We start from the raw sequence: 21227 nt of genomic DNA on the forward strand, positions 1-21227 counted from the left end.
CAAGAAAAACAATTATCCCAAGGACTGAGAACAGAGGAAGGGTGTTCAGACTAGAAAAGGAAGTGACTAAAAGAGAGTTTCATAGGACACTTGTGCTGAATGAACTTAGCACCCTGCAACCTCTTCTTGATCATGTCATTGAATACTGTCAGCTCCTTTTCTAAGAGTAGTCATTTGGCTTCACTACACACTGAAATAGCGTGGATTGAGGATCTGACGCCTTTAGAAGAGAAAAACACAGACGATCTACGACCCCAACCGGTATAATTTCTAGAGTGGCCGATTTCAAGTGCGCAGTGGAAAAGCAGCAAAGAGAAGCCTCTTTTTTTCTTTTTTTTTGCACTTTGCAGATACTGTGTTTTTTTAAACTTTTTATTTTGTATTGGAGTATAGCCACTTAACAATGTTGTGACAGTTTCAGGTGAATAGCAAAGGGACTCAATCATACACATACATGTATCCATTCTCCCCCAAATTCCCCTCCCATCCAGGCTGCCATTAACATTGAGCAGAGTTCCCTATGCTATACAGTAGGCTCTTGTTGGTTATCCATTTTAAATGTAGCTGTGTGGACATGTCCATCCCAAACCCCCTAACTTCCCCTATATCCCCCACTCCTGGCAACTGTAAGTTTGTTCTCTTAAGTTTGTGAGTCAAAGAGAGGCTTTGTTTTGACAGTATCCCTACTGTTCTGCTTTGTGGCAGCCCCTTCTGGGTGGGGTCTATCAGCAGTGCCAGATGAACCCCACCTTGTGGGGGCGTGTTTCCAGGGACCTGCACCGGCCAATCATATCACTCACAGTGGGAGGCTGCAGCTCAAGATAATACTGTTTGACCCTAAACATCATACAGGGCATGCCTTGTCCTGCTTTGCTAAGGAAGTTAAAGGTTGAGCTGGTGAGCCTGACCCTTAATAAGCCTTTGGAATTTCCCCACATACAAACAAGACCAGGATCTTTTTTTTAAATTGGGAACTAACTTGAGTTCACTTTAGAATCCCTTATTTGGTTCACAAATCTGGCTGTTCAGCAGTGGTTCCAGCTTTACGAGTGAGTTGAATTCTTCCCTCGGAAAAACTGCTAGTTGGTGGTGGTCAACAGAAGTCTCGAGATACACGTGGGAGAGGAGAGTTCTTGTTGAGACTTATTCCAGGAGAAAAACCTCAAAGGAGCATCCTGAAAGCTGATTTTAGGATGGAGCTGCGAGGGCAAAGAAACGCTCTGCACACAGACAAATGCTGTCCCCTGACCAATCATTGCAGAAGGATTCTTCTGGCAAATACTGCAGCCTCTGCGGTGAGAATCTGGCTCCTGAGGGGGCAGCTTCTTCTCCTGCTGTTGTGCTCTGGTCTGCAGAGACCCACGGTGAGTTATGGTGGAGCAGGTGATCTCTTTATGATCAGGGCTCTGTTGGAGCATCCTCCTGGTGATAGCCTTTAAATGACCTTTAATTCCTTGGGATAGGGGCTTCCTAGTGGCTCAGACCGTAAAGAATCTGCCTGCAATGCAGGAGACCCAGGTTCGATCCCTGGGTCGGGAAGATCCCCTGGAGAAGGGAATGGCAACCCACTCCAGTATTCTTGCTGGAAAATCCCATGGACAGAGAAGCCTGGTGGGCTACAGTCCATCGGTTCACAAAAAGTTGGACATGTAAAGCAACTTAGCATACACACATGCAAGCTAGAGACGTAGCATTATTTTTTGTTTTGGATTTTTTGGTGTTTTTTTTTTTTTGTCTGTGCCAGGTGGCATGCAAGATCTTAGTTCCTTGACCAGGGTTTGAACCTGTGCCCCCTGCAGTGAAAATGTGGAGTCTTAAGCACTGAACCACCAGGGAAGTCTCAGATTAATTTTTACTGTCCATAAAATTTGCATAAAAGACTGCATCTATAGGACAAATAATGCAAAATAAACTAAGTCTTTCTGGCTTTGGCTTCCCTGGTGGCTCAGACAGTAAAGAATCCCGCCAGCAATGCCAGAGACCTGGGTTTGATCCCTAGGTTGGGAAGACCCCCTGGAGAAGGGAATGGCTACATACTCCAGTATTCTTGCTTGGAGAATGCCATGGACAGAGGAGCCTGGTGAGCTACAGTCCATGGGGTTGCAAAGCATCAGACACAACTGAACGACTAATACTTTCACTTTCACTATCTGACACTAGCCATCTCATATAGATCAACTCAAAAGAAGCATTATAAAGTTCTATATGACCTCATGTTAAGAGAAAACAGAATACCCATTTGATATCTAGTAATAGATTAAAGCTTTGGAGTGTATGAGGTTTGACAGAGGTATTTTTCTTTTGTTTTTGGCTTAGATATATTCTGTAGAACTATTTGTAAACCTGCTGTGAAGAGTCATTGGTTAAAATCAGCTAAGCAGTCTTAAAATTTTGTTCCAGTTTACACAAACTAGTTGACTTCTTGCCATAAATAATATAGCAAAAATACCCAATGGTATGTTTTTTAGTTGCAGCTGCTGCACTGTTGACACTCACTGGATGAAATTTTATCTCTTAATATGTTCCTTAATAAGTACTGTTTATTAATAAAGCATCATTTCTTTGCCAAGAAGGAAACATTTTGGAATTCAGATAACTGAAAAATATGGCTTTCAGTTATGGGTGGATGATACTTGATGACTTGTCTTCAAATCTCTAACTCCTATTTATTTATTCATTTATTTTGAACGTGAAAAAGTGTTAGTAGTCGCTCAGTCATGTCTGAGTCTCTGTGACCTCAGGGACTATAGCCCACAAACCTCCTTTGCCCATGAAATTTTCCAGGCAAGAATACTGGAGTGGGCTGCCATTTCCTTTTCCTCAGGATCTTCCTGATCCAGGGATTGAACCTGGGTCTCCCGAGTTGCAGGCAGACTCTTCACTATCTGAGCCATCAGGGAAGCCCAGGTATTTTGAAGTCACTAACTTTATTGTGGCAAACTTAATATGCACTAGATATCAATAAGTAATATTCCTTTGGCTCCCTATAAGAGAATGCCTTTTTCCCACTCCTGGTTTCTATTAATAAGAGGAGGGACTTTCCAAGGAACCTTACTGACCTCTGTCCAGCTCTTTCCTCACTCTGCTCCCCTGGAAGTGGGCAGATTTACTTGACTGGTAGTGTCAGGAACAATAACTGGGTATACTGCATTTGACTCTGCTCCTCTTCCTTCTGGGAGGTAGCCCCATGGCACATACATAACATGAGTTATGTGTTCCTCCACGACAAGAATCCCACCTGGACAGGCTGCAGTCCAATACTGCCTGCAACTAAGGGGGCAAGTCAACTCATTCTGGGGTTTACCCTTAGCAAGCCCACCAGCCATCAGACCTAAAGATGGATGTTCCAACAGGTTCTCATTCAATAGCAAAAATTGTATGTTAGCCTTCATATTTCAAGTCCTGGGCAGAGGAAAGGGTTGTCATAGCCCCCGTACAGAACTCAACATCACTCATCACTGAAGTAATTTTTTGTCGTTTTGGTTTGGTTTGGTTTTGCTTTTGTTTTGGCTGCAGTGAATGGCATGAGGGATCTTTGTTCCATGACCAGGGATCCAAACTGTGCTTCCTGCAGTGAAGATGCAGAGTCTTAACCACTGGACCACCAGGGAAGTCCCAAAGACTTCTAATACAGCCTTTAAGTGTTCTTTAAGTGTAAAGAAATATTCCCTGTAACATCAGTGTGAGAATGTGAAGGGGTAGGAGAAGAAACAGAAAGTATGATTAAACTTTAGGATTATTTATTTTTTCTTCAAAATACTCACTGTGCAAAAAGACTTTGCAGTGATACAGAAGAGGCACTTTCTCTGTGGGGGATGAGGATGTTGGTGTTTTAGTAATATTTGTCAAACTAAATTCAATATCTAACATGAGTCACAGACACAGGAAAAGCTGGAGCAGTGTAATGACTATGAGTGAAACTTATTTCAGCAGATACTGATTTTGAGGAGACGACTTGGTCTTAAAGAGTATAGCAAATAAAGCAAATCAGCTACCACACTGCAAAATTAAAAAAAAAAAAAAAAAAAAAACAACCAGAAACATCAATTAAATAGAGTCAGAAGACCAGAAGGGGGAGCTCTTACTCCCAGGATGTGTGTGTGTTTGTGGGTGTGTTTATGCGCTTAGTCACTTAGTCCTGTCCAATTCTTTGCGACCCTTTGGACTGTAGCCCACCAGGCACCTCCATCTGTGGGATTTCCCAGGCAAGAATACTGGAGTGGGTTGCCATTTCCTTTTCCAGGGTATCTTCCCTGGGATCAAAGCGGCATCTCCATTGTCTCCTGCATTGCAGATGGATTCTTTTGAGGAAGCCCTGCTCCCGGGATAGTAGAGCCCAACAGGAAGAAGAGAAGCATCTCTTCTTTCCTGGCAAAGTGAGTGTGAAAGTCATTCATTCGTGTCAGACTCTTGTGATCCCATGGACTTCTCCATGGAATTCTCCAGGCTAAAATACTTGAGTAGGTAGACTTTCCCTTCTTCAGGGGATCTTCCCAACCCAGGGATTGAACCCAGGTCTCCACATTGCAGGCAGATTCTTTACCAACTGAGCCACAAGGGAAGCCCAAGAATACTGGAGTGGGTAGCCTATCCTTTCTCTAGGGGATCTTCCCAACCCAGGAATCAAACCAGGGTTTCCTGCATTACAGGTGGATTCTTTAGCAAGTGAGCATCAGGGAAGCCCCTTTCCTGGTAAGGACTGGGCCAATGAAAAGCCATGAACTCTGTTTACTATATCCTCCCATCTTCCGTTTCTTCTCTAGGAAAGTGTTTTACTTCCCTTGCCCTGTGAGGACCTGTACATGTTGCACCATGGTTACAAACCCTGAATTGCAGCTCTTTGCTGACCCTGAATAAACCTATCTTTGCTAGCGAAATACCTGGCAGTCTATTTATTTCAGGTCAAAAACACTCACCATCTGATTTGAAAAGTTATAATCAAGATTCTTCTTTCCTTATTGTTGTTCAGTCACTCAATCTTGTCCAGTTTTAACTGTTGCTTCTTAACCTGCATACAGGTTTCTCAGGAGGCAGGTAAGGTGGTCTGGTATTCCCATCTCTTTAAGAATTTTCCAGTTTGTTGTGATCCACACAGACAAAGGCTTTAGCATAGTCAGTGAAGCAGATGTTTTTCTGGAATTCTCTTGCTTTTCTATGATCCAGCAGATGTTGGCAATTTGATCTCTGATTCCTTTGCCTTTGCCAAATTCAGTTTGTACATCTGGAAGTTCTTGGTTCATGTATTGTTGAAACCTAGCCTGAAAGATTTTGAGAATTACCTTGCTAGCATGTGAAATTCTTTCCTTATAGATTGCAGTTAAAATCGACTTTGACTTGACACCAAATTCCTTTGATGATCAGTACCGAGGCTGCAGCCAACAAGTCATGGAGATGCTGCTTCAAGGGGATTATTTCATGGAAGAACTAGAATCCAGTAAGCATTACCGCAAGGTCTGGCACCAAACACACTTAAACTGGTTGAACCAAGAAAAACCTCTCCCCGGGAACATGACTGTTACACATGCTCTGGCTGTCTCGGTTTATTTATCAGACGACAGAGTTCACTTAGACTTCTCCAGAGCCATGGCCAGTGCTGCTGGGTCTCCGCAGCAGTATAAACATTCATTCCGTTTCAAATATCTACACTACTTCCTGACCTCAGCAATCCAGCTGCTGAGGAAAGAGATTGTCTCGAGGAAAGACTCTCTGTGTTACGAGGTGCAGCATGAGTTGAAGGGCGTTTACTTGCGAGCCCCCGTGGGTGCGATCGTTCGCTTTGGCCAATTCCTCTCCACCTCCCCAGCAAGAGAACAGGCACAGAGGTTTGGGAACCAAACTCTGTTTACCATGTTGACCTGCCTGGGGGCACCAGTACAAGACTTCTCTCTCAAGAAGGAGGTCTTGGTCCCTCCCTATGAGCTGTTTAAAGTTGTCAATGTGAGCTACCATCCAAGAGGAAATTGGTTGCAATTGCTGTCAAATGGGACCCAAAGCACGTACAACTGTCAGCTGCTAAAAGGTATTGTTATTGATCCAATTTCAATTCACTGTAACCAGGATCGGGATTTCCCTAGTGGCTTAGTTGGTAAAGAGAACACCTGCAATGCAGGAGACCCAGACTGGGAAGATCCCCTGGAGAGGGGCATGGCAACCCACTCCAGTATTCTTGCCCGGAAAATCCCCATGGACAGAGGAGCCTGGCGGGCTACAATCCATCGGGTTACAAAGAGTTGAACATGACTGAGCAACTAAACCACATACATTACTAGGATCACAGCCCACTATTTTTTTTAATCTTGTCAAAAAAGTAATTTTAATTTTTTTTCTTTTTTAAAAAAGTTTTATTGGAGTCTAGTTGATTTATTATGTTGTGTTAGTTTCAGGTGAACAGTAAAGTGAATCGGTTATACATACACATATATCTACTCTTTTTCAGATTCTTTTCCCATAAAGGTTATTACAGAGTACTAAGTAGAGTTCCCTGTGCTGAACAATAGGTCCTTATCAGTTACCGTTTTATATATAGTAATGTGTATGTGGGGGCTTCCCTAGTAGCTCAGTTAGTTAAGAATCCGCCTGCAATATGAGAGACCTGGGTTCAATCCCTGGATTGGAAAGATCCCCTGGAGGAGGGCACGGCAACCCACTCCAGTATTTTTGCCTGGAGAATCCCTGTGGACAGAAGAGCCTGGCGGGCTACAGTCTGTAGGGTCGAAAAGAGTTGGACACGCCTGATTCGACTCACACACACACTGTATATCAGATCAGATCAGTCGCTCAGTCGTGTCCGACTCTTTGCGACCCCATGAATTGCAGCGCACCAGGCCTCCCTGTCCATCACCAAGTCCAGGAGTTCACTCACACTCACGTCCATCGAGTCAGTGATGCCATCCAGCCATCTCATCCTCTGTCGTCCCCTTCTCCTCTTGCCCCCAATCCCTCCCAACATCAGAGTCTTTTCCAATGAGTCAACTCTTCACATGAGGTGGCCAAAGTATTGGAGTTTCAGCTTTAGCATCATTCCTTCCAAAGAAATCCCAGGGCTGATCTCCTTCAGAATGGACTGGTTGGATCTCCTTGCAGTCCAAGGGACTCTCAAGAGTCTTCTCCAACACTACAGTTCAAAAGTATCAATTCTTCGGCACTCAGCCTTCTCCACAGTCCAACTCTCACATCCATACAGGACCACAGGAAAAACCATAGACTTGAGTAGACGAACCTTTGTTGGCAAAGTAATGTCTCTGCTTTTGAATATGCTAGTCAATCCAAATCTTCCAATTTATCTCTCCCCCAATTTCCCCCCTGGTAACCATAAATTTGTTTTCTGCATCACTATTCTTTTATAAAATTTATTTTTCGAGTGGGCTTGTGGGGGAAAGGCCAAAAATATGTATATTGGCTTTTAGTAAGGACAAGACAAAAAGTCATTTCAAGCAGAAAAAACATACTAAATTTCAGAGATTTCAAACAATCTGGTATCTTCAGGTAAATTTCAAGATTTTGGACAACCAGAGTGTAAGATGTAGGAAGAAGCCAGGAGTACAGAGAGAGTAGGAAATGGATTTGGGCTGGAGAGATCTGACAGGGCCAGTTTGTAAAAATTCTTGTATTTCATGCCAAGGATTTTCAAACTTCATGCCATAAGCAGTGAGAAATCATTAGAGTCTGTAAGAAGTGGAGTATCAATCAGATCAGTATTTTAGCAAGAGCCCTGATGCTGGGAAAGATTGAAGGCAGAAGGAGGAGAGGGAGATAGAGGATGAGATGGTTGGATGGCATCACTGACTCAATGGACATGAACTTGGGCAAACTCCGGGAGATGGGGAGGGACAGGGAGGCCTGGTGTGCTGCAGTCATGGGATCGCAAGGAGTCAGACACAACTTGGCAACTAAATAACAGAACAACTGATGATACCATGAAAAATGAACTGAAGTAAGAGTAATTAGTTACCACAATATAAACATGTGTTAAGCTCTTTTATAGAAACACATGTGACTGATTCCATTTTATCCTTGTATGTTGCCAGCCACAGTCATTTGATGGAGCAAACACAGTGAAAATTCTATAGCAAAGGCTGTCCCCTGTTTGATTAAGAAAGAGGAAGACCATCCTTATCCACATGTGTGTTCGTTTACAAAGTCAACTGTAACTCAGCTACAGTGTCTAACTTTGAAATATCCCCTGCTCTTCCTCTACTCCATCATCATGGCTACTGTGAATAATTCAGCCCATCAGCATTTCTCAACATATTAAGGCTGCAGCATTGCAACCGTCTTCAAACTGGCATCCCCGCTGAGGTCAAGATCCTGCTCACTCTGGCCTATTTGTAAACACAGACCAAGGGAGAGGTGCTCTACCAGGACTCTCATCCACACCCTTCTCTCCTTGCCAGCAGGGAAGATACCAATAATGAATGGCATGTGTTTCTGCTCCACAGACCCAAGAGATTAATGTTTATAGAGAAGAATGAAAAACTAGGGTAGAATGTGAATAAAATAGTGATATTTTAAAATAAAATAAAATATCAAAAGCTCACTATTTTTGATAAGAATATATCATAAGATATTTTGATAAGAATATCCATAGCCAGGTTCCAGGATTCTCCAGAATTGCATCTGCCTGGAATACTGTGGTTTCGTTCTCATCATTTGAGATAGGTAGCTTTGCTACTGGGCTTCCCTAGTAGCTCCACTGGTAAAGAAACAGCCTGCAATGCAGGAGACCTGGGTTCAATCCCTGGGTTGGGGAGAACCCCTGGAGGAGGGCATGGCAACTCACTCCAGTATTTTTGCCTGGAGAATCCCAGAGAGAGGAACCTGGTGGGCTACAGTCCATGGGATCACAAAGAGTCAAACACGACTGAGGGACTAAGTGCAGTTTTGCTACTATTCACCTATCTCTATAGGTTATACATAAAAAAAATTTTTTTTGCAAGACTCCAGAATATTTTCAGCTATTCACTGCAGTGTTTTCTATTTTGTTCTTGTTTCTTGAGGTTTTTATTCCTTAGTGGAAAAGCGCTTTCTGAAATCTTTCCTGTGCTGTGTGCTCAGTCACACAGTCATGTCTGACTCTTCATGGGCTATAGCCCGCCAGGCTTCTCCGTCCATGAAATTCTTCAGGCAAGAATACTGGAGTGAGTTGCCTTTTCTTCTCCAGGGGACCTTCCCAACTTCAGGCTCGAACCTGTGTCCCTTGTGTCTCCTGCATTGGCAGGTGCTTCTTTACCACTAGCACCACCTGGGAAGCCCAGAATTTCTTGTTGTTCTCTGTTCAGTCCCTAAGCAGTGTCTGACTCTTTGAAACCCTAAGGATAGCAGCATGCCAGGCTTCCCTGTCCTTCACTATCTCCAGGAGTTTGCTCAAACTCATGTCCATTGGGTTGGTGATGTCATCAAACCATCTCATCCTCTGTCACCCCCTTCTCCTCCTGCCTTATATCTTTCCAATGAGTTGGCCTTTTACATCAGGTGGCCAAAGTATTGGAACTTCAGTGAATATTCAGGGTTGATTTCCTTTAGGATTGACTGGTTTGATCTCTTTGCTGCCCAAGGGACTCTAAACAGTCTTCTCCAGCACCACAATGTGAAAGCATCAATTCTCGGGCATTCAGCCTAGCCATTCCCTTTTCCAAGGGATCTTCCCAACTCGGTGATCAAACCCAGATCTTCTGCATTGCAGGCAGATTCTTTACCATCTGAGCCACTAGGGAAGTACTCAAATTTCTGAAGTCATTTCTATTAACTGATAAGTGACACTCTGCTTATCCCAACATCCTGGAGCAGTATTAGATTGATGCAAACATGAACAGTGGGAGGAGGGAGAAGGCGTGTTTTTCTTATCTGGGAGTCCTTCACTGGGAAGAGGGAGGAAGGTCAGTGGACTCTCAAGCCCTGTTTTTCTAGATGGCTGTTGTCCAGATCACTACTGGCCAATCACCTGGATAATCACTAACCTCAGCCTGGGGAATTCACAATATCTAATTCCTCATGAAACTGGAATCCTTGCAAGAGATTGTTTTCTATTCTTCCAATTTTTTCACCAGCAGAAGTCATAAACTAGTCTATATATTATTTGTATTTATTTATTCTTTTGGCTGTGCCCTGCGGCATGTGGGATCCTAGTTCCCCACCGAGGGACCAAACCCAGATCCCCTGCACTGGAAGCTCAGAGTCTTAACCACTGGACCACCAGAGAAGTCCCATTATTTTATATCCTAAAATGTCCCATTTGAGCCAGTGACTTACGTTTCTTTCCCAGTTCCCTCTTAATCTGCCAGATGCAATATGCAAAAAACAACATGAAGGCTTTTAAAATGGGTCAGCCTGGGACACTGCGTTTCTCCCAACGATGAGACAGTAGATTAAAGAGTAGAGCTTCCTCAGTCCTTCAAGGTATTTCAAAATTGCTTCCATTAACTTGTAACTGAAGTTCTCAGGTTCAAAGAGTTCCCAAGAATCTGTTGCCTTCAGAGAGTCATGAGGTCAAATTGGTAGCATACTACACTGAAGGAAGTAAATTTGCAAAAGAAAAATTGTTAAAAGACAGTATAAATGAACAGCTTTTCCCTCTAATTCTTCTCCCACCCCTCATGTGACCTACACTTGTTACCATAGAAACAGATGTCTTCATGCACATTAGAAGACTCAAAATACATTATGTTAGGTATTTGTCCTTAAATGTTGCTTCTTTCAGCAAAATAATCGGTGCCAAAAATCTGTAGACACACAAATACATGCTCTGTTCTGTATTATTGGATTCACAAAGAAGTGTGGTTTGTTAAAATCTTTCACATAATTAAAATTCTTAAGTATGCTTCTAGAAAAAATATAGTCAATTGTTTGCAGTCAGCGTGGGTTTACATGTTAATCTTGCCAGTTACTAGCAGTGAGAATACAGGCAAATGGCTTATTCTCTCTGTGCCTCATTTCCTTCATATGTAAGATAGGAATAATTAAAAATAAATAAATAAAACTTACCTTATAAGATTCTGGTAAAGAGAAAATGAATGAGTGCATGCAAAAGCTCTTAGAACCATTAGTTACTATTACCATTACCATGGCTTCCCTGTTAGCTCAGTTGGTAAAGAATTCGCCTGCAATGCAGGAGACCCAGGTTTGATTCCTGGGTCAGGAAGATCTGCTGGAGAGGGATAAGCTACCCACTCCAGTATTCTTGGGCTTCCCTTGTGGATCAGCAGGTAAAGAATATGCTGCAATGTGGCAGACCTGAGTTTGATCCCTGGGTTGGGGAGATCCCCTGGAGAAGGAAAAGGCTACCCACTCCAGTATTCTGGCCTGGAGTCATACAACTAAGTGACTTTCATCTTTATTTTATTAACTTACTGCTTCCTATTTTCTTTTACTCTGGGCTTCAATTATCCCAAAGTAGTTTACCCAATTTGTGACATCATGCTTTTCTTGAAGTACGGTGTCCATCTGAAATGAATGGATGGAAGAATAAGTAATGGAATGAATCTGGGAGATGGACCACAAAGCATGATGGGAAGAACAGATGATGGAGCCAGTGAAAGCTGGGCATTTGTTAATGGCTCTGTGCCAGGGTGCTACGTCACCTCAGTCGTGTCTGACTCTTTGCAACCCTATAGACTGCAGCTCACCAGGCTCCTCTGTCCTTGGAATTCTCCAGGCAAGAATACTGGAGAGAGTTGCCATGCCTTCCTCCAGGGGATCTTCCTGACCCAGGGATGTAAAAAACTCATTTTACAGATGAGAAAACTGAGTCCCAATGAAAGTAACAAAAATGATCAAAGTCAAGCATCTAAGGGTTAAGCTTCAATACCAAAGCTTTGTTGTTGTTTTTCAGTTGCCTAGTCATGTCTGACTCTGCAACCCCATGGACAGTAGCATGCCAGGCCTCCCTGTCCCTCACTATCTACCAGAGTTTGCCCAAGTTCATGTTCATTGCACTGATGATGCCATCCAGCCATCTCATCCTCTGACGCCCTCTTCTCCTTCTGCCCTTGATCTTTTCCAGCATCAGGGACTTTTCCAATGAGTTGTCAGTCATCTGCTCTCATCAGATGACCAAAATACTAGAGCTTCAGGGTCAGCATTAGTCCTTCCAGTGAATATTCAGGGTTCATCTCCCTGAAGATTAACTGGTTTGATCTCCTTGCTCTGCAAGGGACTTTCAGTAGTCTTCTCCAGCACCACAGTTCAAAAGCATAAATTCTTTGGCATTCTGCCTTCTTTATGGTCCAGCTCTCACAACAGTACATGACCACTGGGAAGACCATAGATAGCCTTGACTATACAGACCTTTGTCAGCAGAATAATGTCTCTGCTTTTCAACACACTGTCTAGGTTTTTCATCGCTTTCCTGCCAAGAAGCAACCATCTCCTGATTTCATGGCTGCAGTCACCATCCACAGTGATTTTGGAGCTCAAGAAGAAGAAATCTGTCACTACTTCCACTTTTTCCTCTTCTATTTGCCATACATTAATGGGACCAGATGCTATGATCTTAGGTTTTTTAAAAATATTTAGTCTTAAGCCGGCTCTTTCACTCTCCCCCTTCACCCTCATCAAGAGGCTCTTTGATTACCAAAGCTAATCAGCACCAAATCATGATCTTTCACTGTTATATTGTTTTCTTGTGGATCAATATTTTCTGAAAACTCTTCAGTAGAATCTTAGTCCATGAAAAAATGAGAAAGGTGAGAAAGGGTGGGGTTAGAGGTCCCTGTGATCTCTAGTCTCAGTGAAGAGAAAACAAAACAGAAGACACATAAGAATCATTCTAATGACCTGCTAAAGTGCTATTAATGGCTCCTAGTCCCTTTGAGAATTCAGATAGTACAATTTTAACATAAACTTTGACAAAAGCTTAGAAATATGCTTGAATTCTTAATTTGTTTGTCTAAGAAAATTAGGGTTTTGAAATTTACTGTAAGTATATGTAGAATTCCAAATAGAAATCCCTAGAAACTCTAGGGATCTTATATGTTACAAGAAAGTGGTGGAAAAATATTTCTCCATTGTCTGGTCATCCTATCAAACAATATGGTCAAATACTGAGGCGATCACAGAGTTGAATGGCTTTCTATCTCAATATCTTTTCTACACTAATAATCAGTAAAGACTGGTTGAACAGGAGATTCCATTCTTTCTTTAGAGCATATTTTAAAGGTTTCCATCCTCCATCTCATCCAATATTTTCATCCCATTGTATTCCCAATTAGTATAATAAATATCACTTTCATCAGCCACACCTTACTGTCTGCTAACCTTTCCCGTGAAGTGTGTGTCCATGTAGGCAGTACACACACACACACCCACACACACACACACACACCTCAAGCAGGATTCTATGAATACTTTTTGCTCACCTTGTAATTAAAAAAAAAAATGACTGGACATACAATATATGTAGAGACCATACAGTGGTTAAAAATACAGAGTTGAGAGTCTGCCTTGTGGTGCAAAGGATACCAGCTTGACCCCTGGTCCGGGAAGACCCCACAGGCAGCCAAGCAACTAAGCCCGTGCACAACTACTGCAGTACCTGTGCTCTAGAGCCAGTGCTCCACAAGAGAAGACCCTGCAATCAGAAGTTTGCCCACCACAATGAGGAATAGCTCCTGCTTGCTGCAATCAGAGAAAGCCCGGATGCAGCAATGAAGACCCAGCACAGCCATAAATAACTACATAAATAAAAGTTTTTAAATATATATAGCTCAATCCTGACTGCCTAAATTTGATGGCTGCCTCCACTGCATACTAGATGCATGACATTTGACAAGTTTCTTCACATCTCTGTCACAGCTTTATCAAATAAAAAATGAAGATAATGAGGATAAATACCTCATAGTTTTGTTGTGTGGATTAAATGAGTTAATTTACAGCAAGTGCTTAAAAAGATTCCAGAACAGAATAAGTCTTTAAACAATGTTAGCTTTCATAACGGTGATGAAGATAAGGATAATGGCAATGGTGATAATTCTGCTGATGATGATAATAAAGACGTAAAATCGGGAGATCTCTACCATCAACTTTTATCATCAACCCTGAGGTACACCTTTTATCCTCTTGGGACCCAATTTATGGTCTACAAAATAAGTGACTTGTGTTGTCATTTAAAAATCTAAGAGAGAATACATTTTTTAAAAGTAGCTAGCTTCAGTCCTTCCCTGGTGGTCCAGTGGTTACGACACTGCTCTTCCAGTGCCGGGGATGCAAGTCTGATCCTTCATCAGGGAGCTAAGATCCTACATGCCACGTGATGTGGCCAGAAAAAAAAATAAAAGTCATCTTATTAAAAAAGACTACACACCTTTAAAAAACAGTAGTTTCAAATTTTTTTGTTACAAATTTTCTAAGTTTAAGACGCGAACCAAAGGAGAAATGAAGTAGATTTTTTAGGAAAAACAAAACAAAACAAAAACTCTGTTACCTAAAACATCGCTAATTCTTTTTCGGTTTGTTTTCACAGCTTCCAGCAGAAAGTGCATCCCTACTCCTCTGGTTGTTGCTTCTCTCTCCTTTTTGACCAGTGTCATCATCTTTTCCAAAAGTGGAGCATAAAGGAAGCTTGCGGTTTTGCCTCTCCTGTCCTGTTTTGCTTTATTCCCGTCAAAGCACCCTGAATACCCATAGAGAATCAATCTGCCGAGCTATCAACTGATATAGAACTGGCTCAGTCCACTGCCTATGAGTAGGCCTGTAAGTATATTTCTTCTCCATGGATACAAGGAGTCATGTTGGATAGAAGATGACTCATTTGGAGCCTGTGAGATACAATTAGTGTACTTTATTGGAATTTGGGCTGGGAATGGGGTAGTGGCCTTTTTTATTTCAGCGGAGATTAGTGAAAGCAGAATATGAACCTAGAGCCCCTAGCAGCTCTCTTGCAAACGAAAAGAGAGAGTCTACCTTCCAAGCTAACACAATGAAAGAGGAGCGGCAGAATGAAAAGAAAGTGAATCCTGATGACAGTCCATGTGCACCTAGATCCAACTGTCTGAAACTGGATACCCTGAGTTTTTCATCACGTAAATCGATAAATTATATTTCTGCCTTAATAATTTGAGTTAAACTTTCTGTCTCAGTTGAAGGAATTTTATGATAAATACAAAGACTTTCCCTAATTTTTTATTTAGCAATACTAAATATTAGGATAACATCAGAAATACTTGAGCTCCTCTGTCCACGGAATTCTCCAGGTAAAAATACTAGAGTGGGTTGCCATTCTCTTCTCCAGGGGATCTTGCCAACCCAGGGATTGAATCTGGGTCTCCTGCATTGCAGGCAGATTCTTTACTGTTTGAGCCACCAGGAAAGCCCAAATATTAGGAAAACATCAGAGATACCTGAGTTAGCAAAGGACAAATTCTTCATTAAAGAATTTGATGAGCCCCAAGGACATATTAAATGTGTGAATTTTCTTTAAAGATTTTTTTCCCCCGCTCTCAAGCAATTTTATTATTTTTTAGAGAATTTTATCAGCATTCAAGACCAAACTAGTGTAGTCTTGTTATCAACCAGGGTTCTTGGCCATCCCCAATCAACAGAAATTGTCTAGAGACCAGACAAGAAATTCAGGCAAGGCTTTACTGGGCTTCCCTGGTGGCTCAGACAGTAAAGCGTCTGACGGGGCAGCCTGGTGGGCTGCAGTCTATGGGGTCGCACAGAGTAGGACACGACTGAAGCAATTTAGCAACAGCAGCAGTAGCAGCAATGCAGGAAACCCGGATTTGATCCCTGGGTCACGAAGATCACCTGAAGAAGGAAATGGCAATCCACTCCAGTACTCTTGCCTAGAAAATTCCAAGGACAGAGGAGCCTGGTGGGCTACAGTCCATGGGGTCACAAAGAGTCGGACAGGACTTTACTTTCACTTTATTGGGACCCAGGCTGCAGCAGGAGGAAAGTGAAAGAAAGTGAAGTTGCTCAGTTGTGTCCAACTCTCTGCGACCCCGTGGACTGTAGCCCATCAGGCTCCTCAGTCCATGGGATTCTCCAGGCCAGGGAGTGGGTTGCCATTTCCTTCTCCTGGGGATCTTCCTCACCGAGGGATCGAACCTGGGCCTGGGTCTCCCGCATTGCAGGCAGATGCTTTAACCTCTGAACCACCCGGGGAAGCAGCAGAAGGAACCTGGGAGCAAACAACAGGCTCCCTTGATTGCTTGCTCCCTGAGGGAGGGGAAGGGCAAGCCTGTTTCTTGTGTGGGGTGAGGGTAGGGGTGTGTCCACCCGTCAGGCCAGAGGGGTGGCTTAGGTGTTTTGTCCACTCCGTAGGTGGTGGTGTGTGCAGGGGGCTTGTGCAGTACCGTTTTTGCTCAGGGCTCTTCAGATGCGGCAGTTGGGTTTTTGGTCTCTCTGTATCTTTTGGGTCCAGAATTTATACCACCTACACATGCACACAGTTATTTGTAGTCCCATAGAGTTTCTTTGCATTTTGTTGGTCGAAGAGAGGTGTGTCCAGGTCCAAGTACTGCAGGACTGTAGCAAAGGATCTCAGGTCCCAGCCTGTCTCAGTCTCAGATGGGAGAAAACACAGAAACCCGAGAAATAAAAGGGAAAGTTAATGAAATATGGCAGTGGAATCGTACTCACTGCCTGTAATGGGGTGTTGCACACACATTTCTTCTAAACTATTACAAAAGTTAGAATTTAAACTCATATGTTAATTTACAGAAGACTTTGTGGCAAATTGGATTTTAAGCCTTCATTGCAAATTTAAGCACATATGCTAAGAATGCAAGTATATGTGTGTGAAGATAAAGTAAAACATCTAATTACCCAGCAAATATCAAAGATATATTGAATCCCCATTATGTGCAAACAATTAGGTTTTAAAAAAGTGCAAATCAAACTTCCCAGCTAAGAATGTTCTCCGACTCTTCTTTCGGAGAGTAGACAAGATAAGTGGGTTGATGGGGAATCTCTAGGTCTCTAAAGAGGCTACTAATTGAGCTAAATGGGGTGAAGATGAAAGCTAGCTCCATACCCATGAATTCTGAAAGTCCAGGCTGCTTAGTTCCTCTGAGATATAGATGAAAAGCAAGCATTTATATTTTTGAAAGAGAAAATGGGATTTAAGATTTTTAAACAAGAAAATATTTAAATGAGGAAAGATCTGGTATTCTCAGAAAGTAAAATTCCAAAAGAGAACTAGAGTTAACTGCTTTTAAAATAGCTAATTCCATACTTCTTAAAAAGAAAAAAATATATTAGCGCCCTTAATTGCCTTTCTTGTGCTTCACAAAGTTCCTATTAGATATAAAGGGAAATATGGCAATCTTGAGAGCATACACTCATTTGCAGTTCATGAGAACCCAAGACTTTATGGCAGGCAAATGGATCTGTCTTTTTTCCCCCAATTCAATCAAGCACATCTCAGAAACCTTATTTCTGTTTTGGTCAAGTAACAAGTTGTAGGTCTTTGTGTGTATGTGTTAGTCTGTGTGTCTGTGTGTGTCTGTATGTCCGTATAAAATGTTACTTTCATTTTTCAACCTCTACTATCTCCTCATCATAAGACTTTAGTAGGAAACAAAGACTGACTCATCTGCTTTGGTCTTATTCACATAGGCAAGAAAATTCCATTACTCCTCATTCAGTATTCTTTTTTACTTCTGGATAAATCATATCAAAGGTATTTAGTGATGGCTTATGATAGGGGATTTCCTGGGTGGCTCAGCTGGTAAAGCGTCTGCCTACAATGCGGGAGATGCAGGTTCAATCCCTGGGTCGGGAAGATGCTCTGGAGAAGGAAACGGCAACCCACTCCAATACTCTTGCCTGGAAAATCCCATGGATGGAGGAGCATGGTAGGCTACAGTCCATGAGGTCACAGAGTTGGACACGACTGAGCGACTTCACTTTCACTTTCACAATGATAGACAAGCCACTGAAGTGTACAGAAATTGGTAGATGGGTGACAAAAATAGAGAAGTTGTTTCCTAGGGTCTGAACAATATTATTTAGTTATAACATATATATTTACCTAGACTTTGCACTGTAGAAACCAGAAATAGAATTACTAAGAGTAGAAATTAATTGAAGGTTATTTCAATTATGCTTTAAGATGAAATACAATGTTTAGAAATATCCTCAAATGTAATACCATACTTGATTTTTTTGAACAATATATTCTTTTCTGGAACCACCATTTTAAGCAGGATTTCTTTGGTTATTTATTTTTATTTGAATAAAGCAAAACTTGAGGTACATGGTTTGCCGGTGACTCTTTGAATTCGTGTCCCAGTAGACCACATATTTGGCACTGAGGGTCTTAGGGAGTACTATGAAACTTGCATGCTTTGAATTGGTTTTCTGACCAGCACGAACACTTCTGTTGCACTCATACTAGTTCCTGGGTTTCTTAAACACAGAAAACTTGGTTTCCATAGCTTTTATGGCTTTTTGGAGGACCTCTAAGATTGGTCCCATAGTTTTGACAATTTGTTCCATTTGATCTGCAGCTGACTTAATAGTATACTTAGCATTCTCAATGTTGAGTACATCCTGCAACTTTTTCAAGGCATCTATTGTAGTGGCTTTGGATGGACCTGGACTTTTCTCAGATGTGGTGGCATCTGATTGTTCTTTCCTGTAGAAGTCACTTAATTGGAGATTCATGATGGGATATTTCATCAAGAGTAAAAGAGAAGATTCCAAACTCTCAAGAATGTTACCACTATTCAGCACAGAGGCAATGATAGGTGACTGGACATTTTTGAACATTTCTTTGGTTGACTGTTGCAACTCCCTTATATTGTTACTCTTCTCAACCATAGAGAACATAGCTGTTGCAATCTTGGAACTTAGAGGTTCACTTTGCATTGGGTCCTGCTTGGCCGCCACCACAGACTGCATCTCCTTAAAAATTCTGAGCATTTGTTCAAAGACATTCTTCACATTACCATCTTCTTTCACAGTCATCAAGAGGATCTGAGTGCTCATACTGCTGTTGAACAATTTGGTGAGTGCATTTGTGAAGGAAGCAAGATCTTGCATGTGAAAGAAGAATGTTTTGGCGGCTTGAATGAACCTCTCTTTATCCTTTTCTGATTCTGAAGACATTTCTCCAGCAGAAAGGTTTCAGCACTGTAAAACAAGGAGGAATCCAAATAAATGCATGTGTCAACCATAAAGAGACTGAAAGTATAAACATGAGGATAACTCCTGTCAAAGGTTGGAAGGCTATACAAGCATAAATGATCTTGTACTTTAATAAAAATAGCAACAAAAATAATTAAAGCAGAGTAGAATAGGGATTTTCATAAACTTTAAATCACATATTAAATATTGCATGCTAGATCCCATATTGGATATGCTGACCTATGGATACTCAGGCATTACCCTCAGTAATCATCCAGTCTAGTGGGAAAGATTGGATAAAGCATTAAAGATTACATAGAGGGACTCTAGTTCCACTTAAAACAGAGCAAGTACTCTCGATCCACTGGAGAAGGGCATGGCAACCCACTCTAATATTCTTGCCTGGAGAATCCCATGGACAGAGGAGCCTGGTGGGCTACAGTCCATGGGGTTGCAAAGAGTCAGATACAACTGAACAACCAATACTCACTCACACTCCATCCAGTCTTTCCTATTAATTACAGCTAAAAATCCTGAACAGAATATCTCAAGTAACTATTAAACAACTCTGAAAGGTAGACAGCAGCAGACAGGGGAGGTAGAGATGGCAGTATTCCAAAGAGGATCAAGGCTATCTAATCCAAACTCCCAAAATGTCTATCTTGTCTAAAAATGTCCTTTCATCACAAATTGTCCTCTTCTGCAATAGAGAGGAATATTAATATCTATAACCAATGTTCACAGTCCTCTTTTGATATTTTCTCTAGAATTATGCTCTATCGACCACCCCCTCTCTTCCTTTTGTGCTATGAACTGAACTATGCTATGAATATGTCCTTCTGAAATCCAGTAGGTTGACACTCTAATTTCCAGTATGATTGTATTTGGAAACAGGGCCTATTAGGAGGTAATTAAGGTTAAATGAAGTTATAAGGCCCTGATATGGCAGGATTAGTATCCTTGTAAGAGAGACATCAGAGAGCACCCTCCCTCACTCTCTCCACCTTGTCAGACTGCAGCAAGAATGTGACTGACTGCAAATCAGGAAGAGAGCCCTCACCAAAAACTGAACAGACCCATACTTCGATTTGAGATTTCTCAGCCTCCAGAGCTATGAGAAAATAATTCCTGTTGATTAAGCTGCAAGGCTATGGTATTTTGTTATGGCAGCCCAAGTTGACTAACACATCTTGTATCCTCCATCTCTCCCTCTTCATTTGTCCTTCTCCTTTGACTATGAATATACTCATTTTCCTATTCAGTTGGTTAAGATTCCAGGCTTTCACTACCACTGTGGCCTGGGTTCAATCCCTGGTCACAGAACTGAGATCCCACAAGCTACACAGTGCAGCCAAAAACTGCCCTACTTAGTTTATATTTTATTTTCTATTTTGATCATGCTGCATGGCATGCAGGATCTTAGTTCCCAACCAAGGGTTGCACAGAGTCGGACACGACTGAAGCGACTTAGCAGCAGCAGCAGCAGCAGGGATCAAATCTGTACCCCCTGCAGTGGAATCATGGAGACCTAATCACTGGACAACCAAGGAATTCCCCCTACTCAGTTTAAAAAAGAAAAATGTTTGACCCCAAAATCATGGGGTCACAAAGAGTCGGACACGACTGAGCGACTGAACTGAACTGAACTGAATTTCCCTTTAAGTAATGATCCCATCTCGTTCCTTCCTTTAATTCTCAAATTTCCCAAGAGAGAAATTCTTCACATTATTGTCATTTATTTCTAGCCTTCCCTGGTGGCTCAGTGGTTAAAAAAAAAAAAATCCACCTGCCAATGTAGGAGATGTGGGTTCCATCCCTGGTCTGGGAAGATTCTCTGTTGGAGGAAAAAGCAACGCACTCCAGCATTTCCCAGTACTCTTGCCGGGGAATTCCATGGAGAGTTACCTGGCAGGTTACACTCCCTGGGGTCACAAAGAGTCAGACATGACTTAGTGACTGAACAACAACAATAATTTGTTTATATCCCTCATTATTTTCTTACAGGGCACCAATAACTTCTAACCATAAATTTTCTTGGCCTATTTACAGCTCAGATGGTAAAGAATCTGCCTGCAAGAGACCTGAGTTCAATCCCTGGGTCAGGAAGATACCCTGGAGAAGGAACTGGCAACCACTCCAGTATTCTTGCCTGGGAAATT

At 42.0% G+C, this 21227-nt stretch overlaps 2 protein-coding genes across 6 annotated transcripts in view; one reads left to right on the top strand and one right to left on the bottom strand.

The window, feature by feature from the left end:
• The first annotated feature begins 804 nt into the window (after window positions 1–804).
• The window catches only part of ART4 (ADP-ribosyltransferase 4 (inactive) (Dombrock blood group)), a 32100-nt gene continuing 11677 nt past the window's right edge, over window positions 805–21227 (top strand). The window contains exons 1-4 of one of the 5 annotated variants that reach the window (XR_015164225.1): window positions 851–1364; window positions 5311–6019; window positions 12328–12680; window positions 14456–15044. Coding sequence is in view for 3 of the 5 variants with exons in the window: in XM_086401919.1 (XP_086258045.1) it covers window positions 1194–1364; window positions 5311–6019; window positions 14456–14547 (972 nt within the window). In the remaining 2 variants the exon portion in view is untranslated. Of the gene's footprint in view, window positions 1365–5310; window positions 6020–8027; window positions 8537–12327; window positions 13825–14455; window positions 15383–21227 lie in introns of those variants that run through there. The other 4 variants (XM_086401920.1, XR_015164224.1, XM_086401919.1 and 1 more) reach the window with 4 other exon arrangements.
• Window positions 18149–19216, bottom strand: C5H12orf60 (chromosome 5 C12orf60 homolog). Its single transcript, XM_086401922.1, has one exon. It carries the CDS (start codon window positions 19048–19050, stop codon window positions 18334–18336), a length of 717 nt encoding a protein of 238 aa, XP_086258048.1. The 5' UTR covers window positions 19051–19216; the 3' UTR covers window positions 18149–18333.

Source organism: Bos grunniens, chromosome 5 (assembly GCF_055505025.1).
Source record: "Bos grunniens cultivar Pamir isolate PY7600 chromosome 5, Bosgru_T2T1.0, whole genome shotgun sequence".
In the NCBI taxonomy this organism is placed as follows: domain Eukaryota; kingdom Metazoa; phylum Chordata; class Mammalia; order Artiodactyla; family Bovidae; genus Bos; species Bos grunniens.

What these genes read in the sequence shown, in the direction of transcription:
- C5H12orf60 (XM_086401922.1), bottom strand. Translation starts at nt 19,050, where the DNA reads ATGTCTTCAGAATCAGAAAAGGATAAAGAGAGGTTCATTCAAGCCGCC.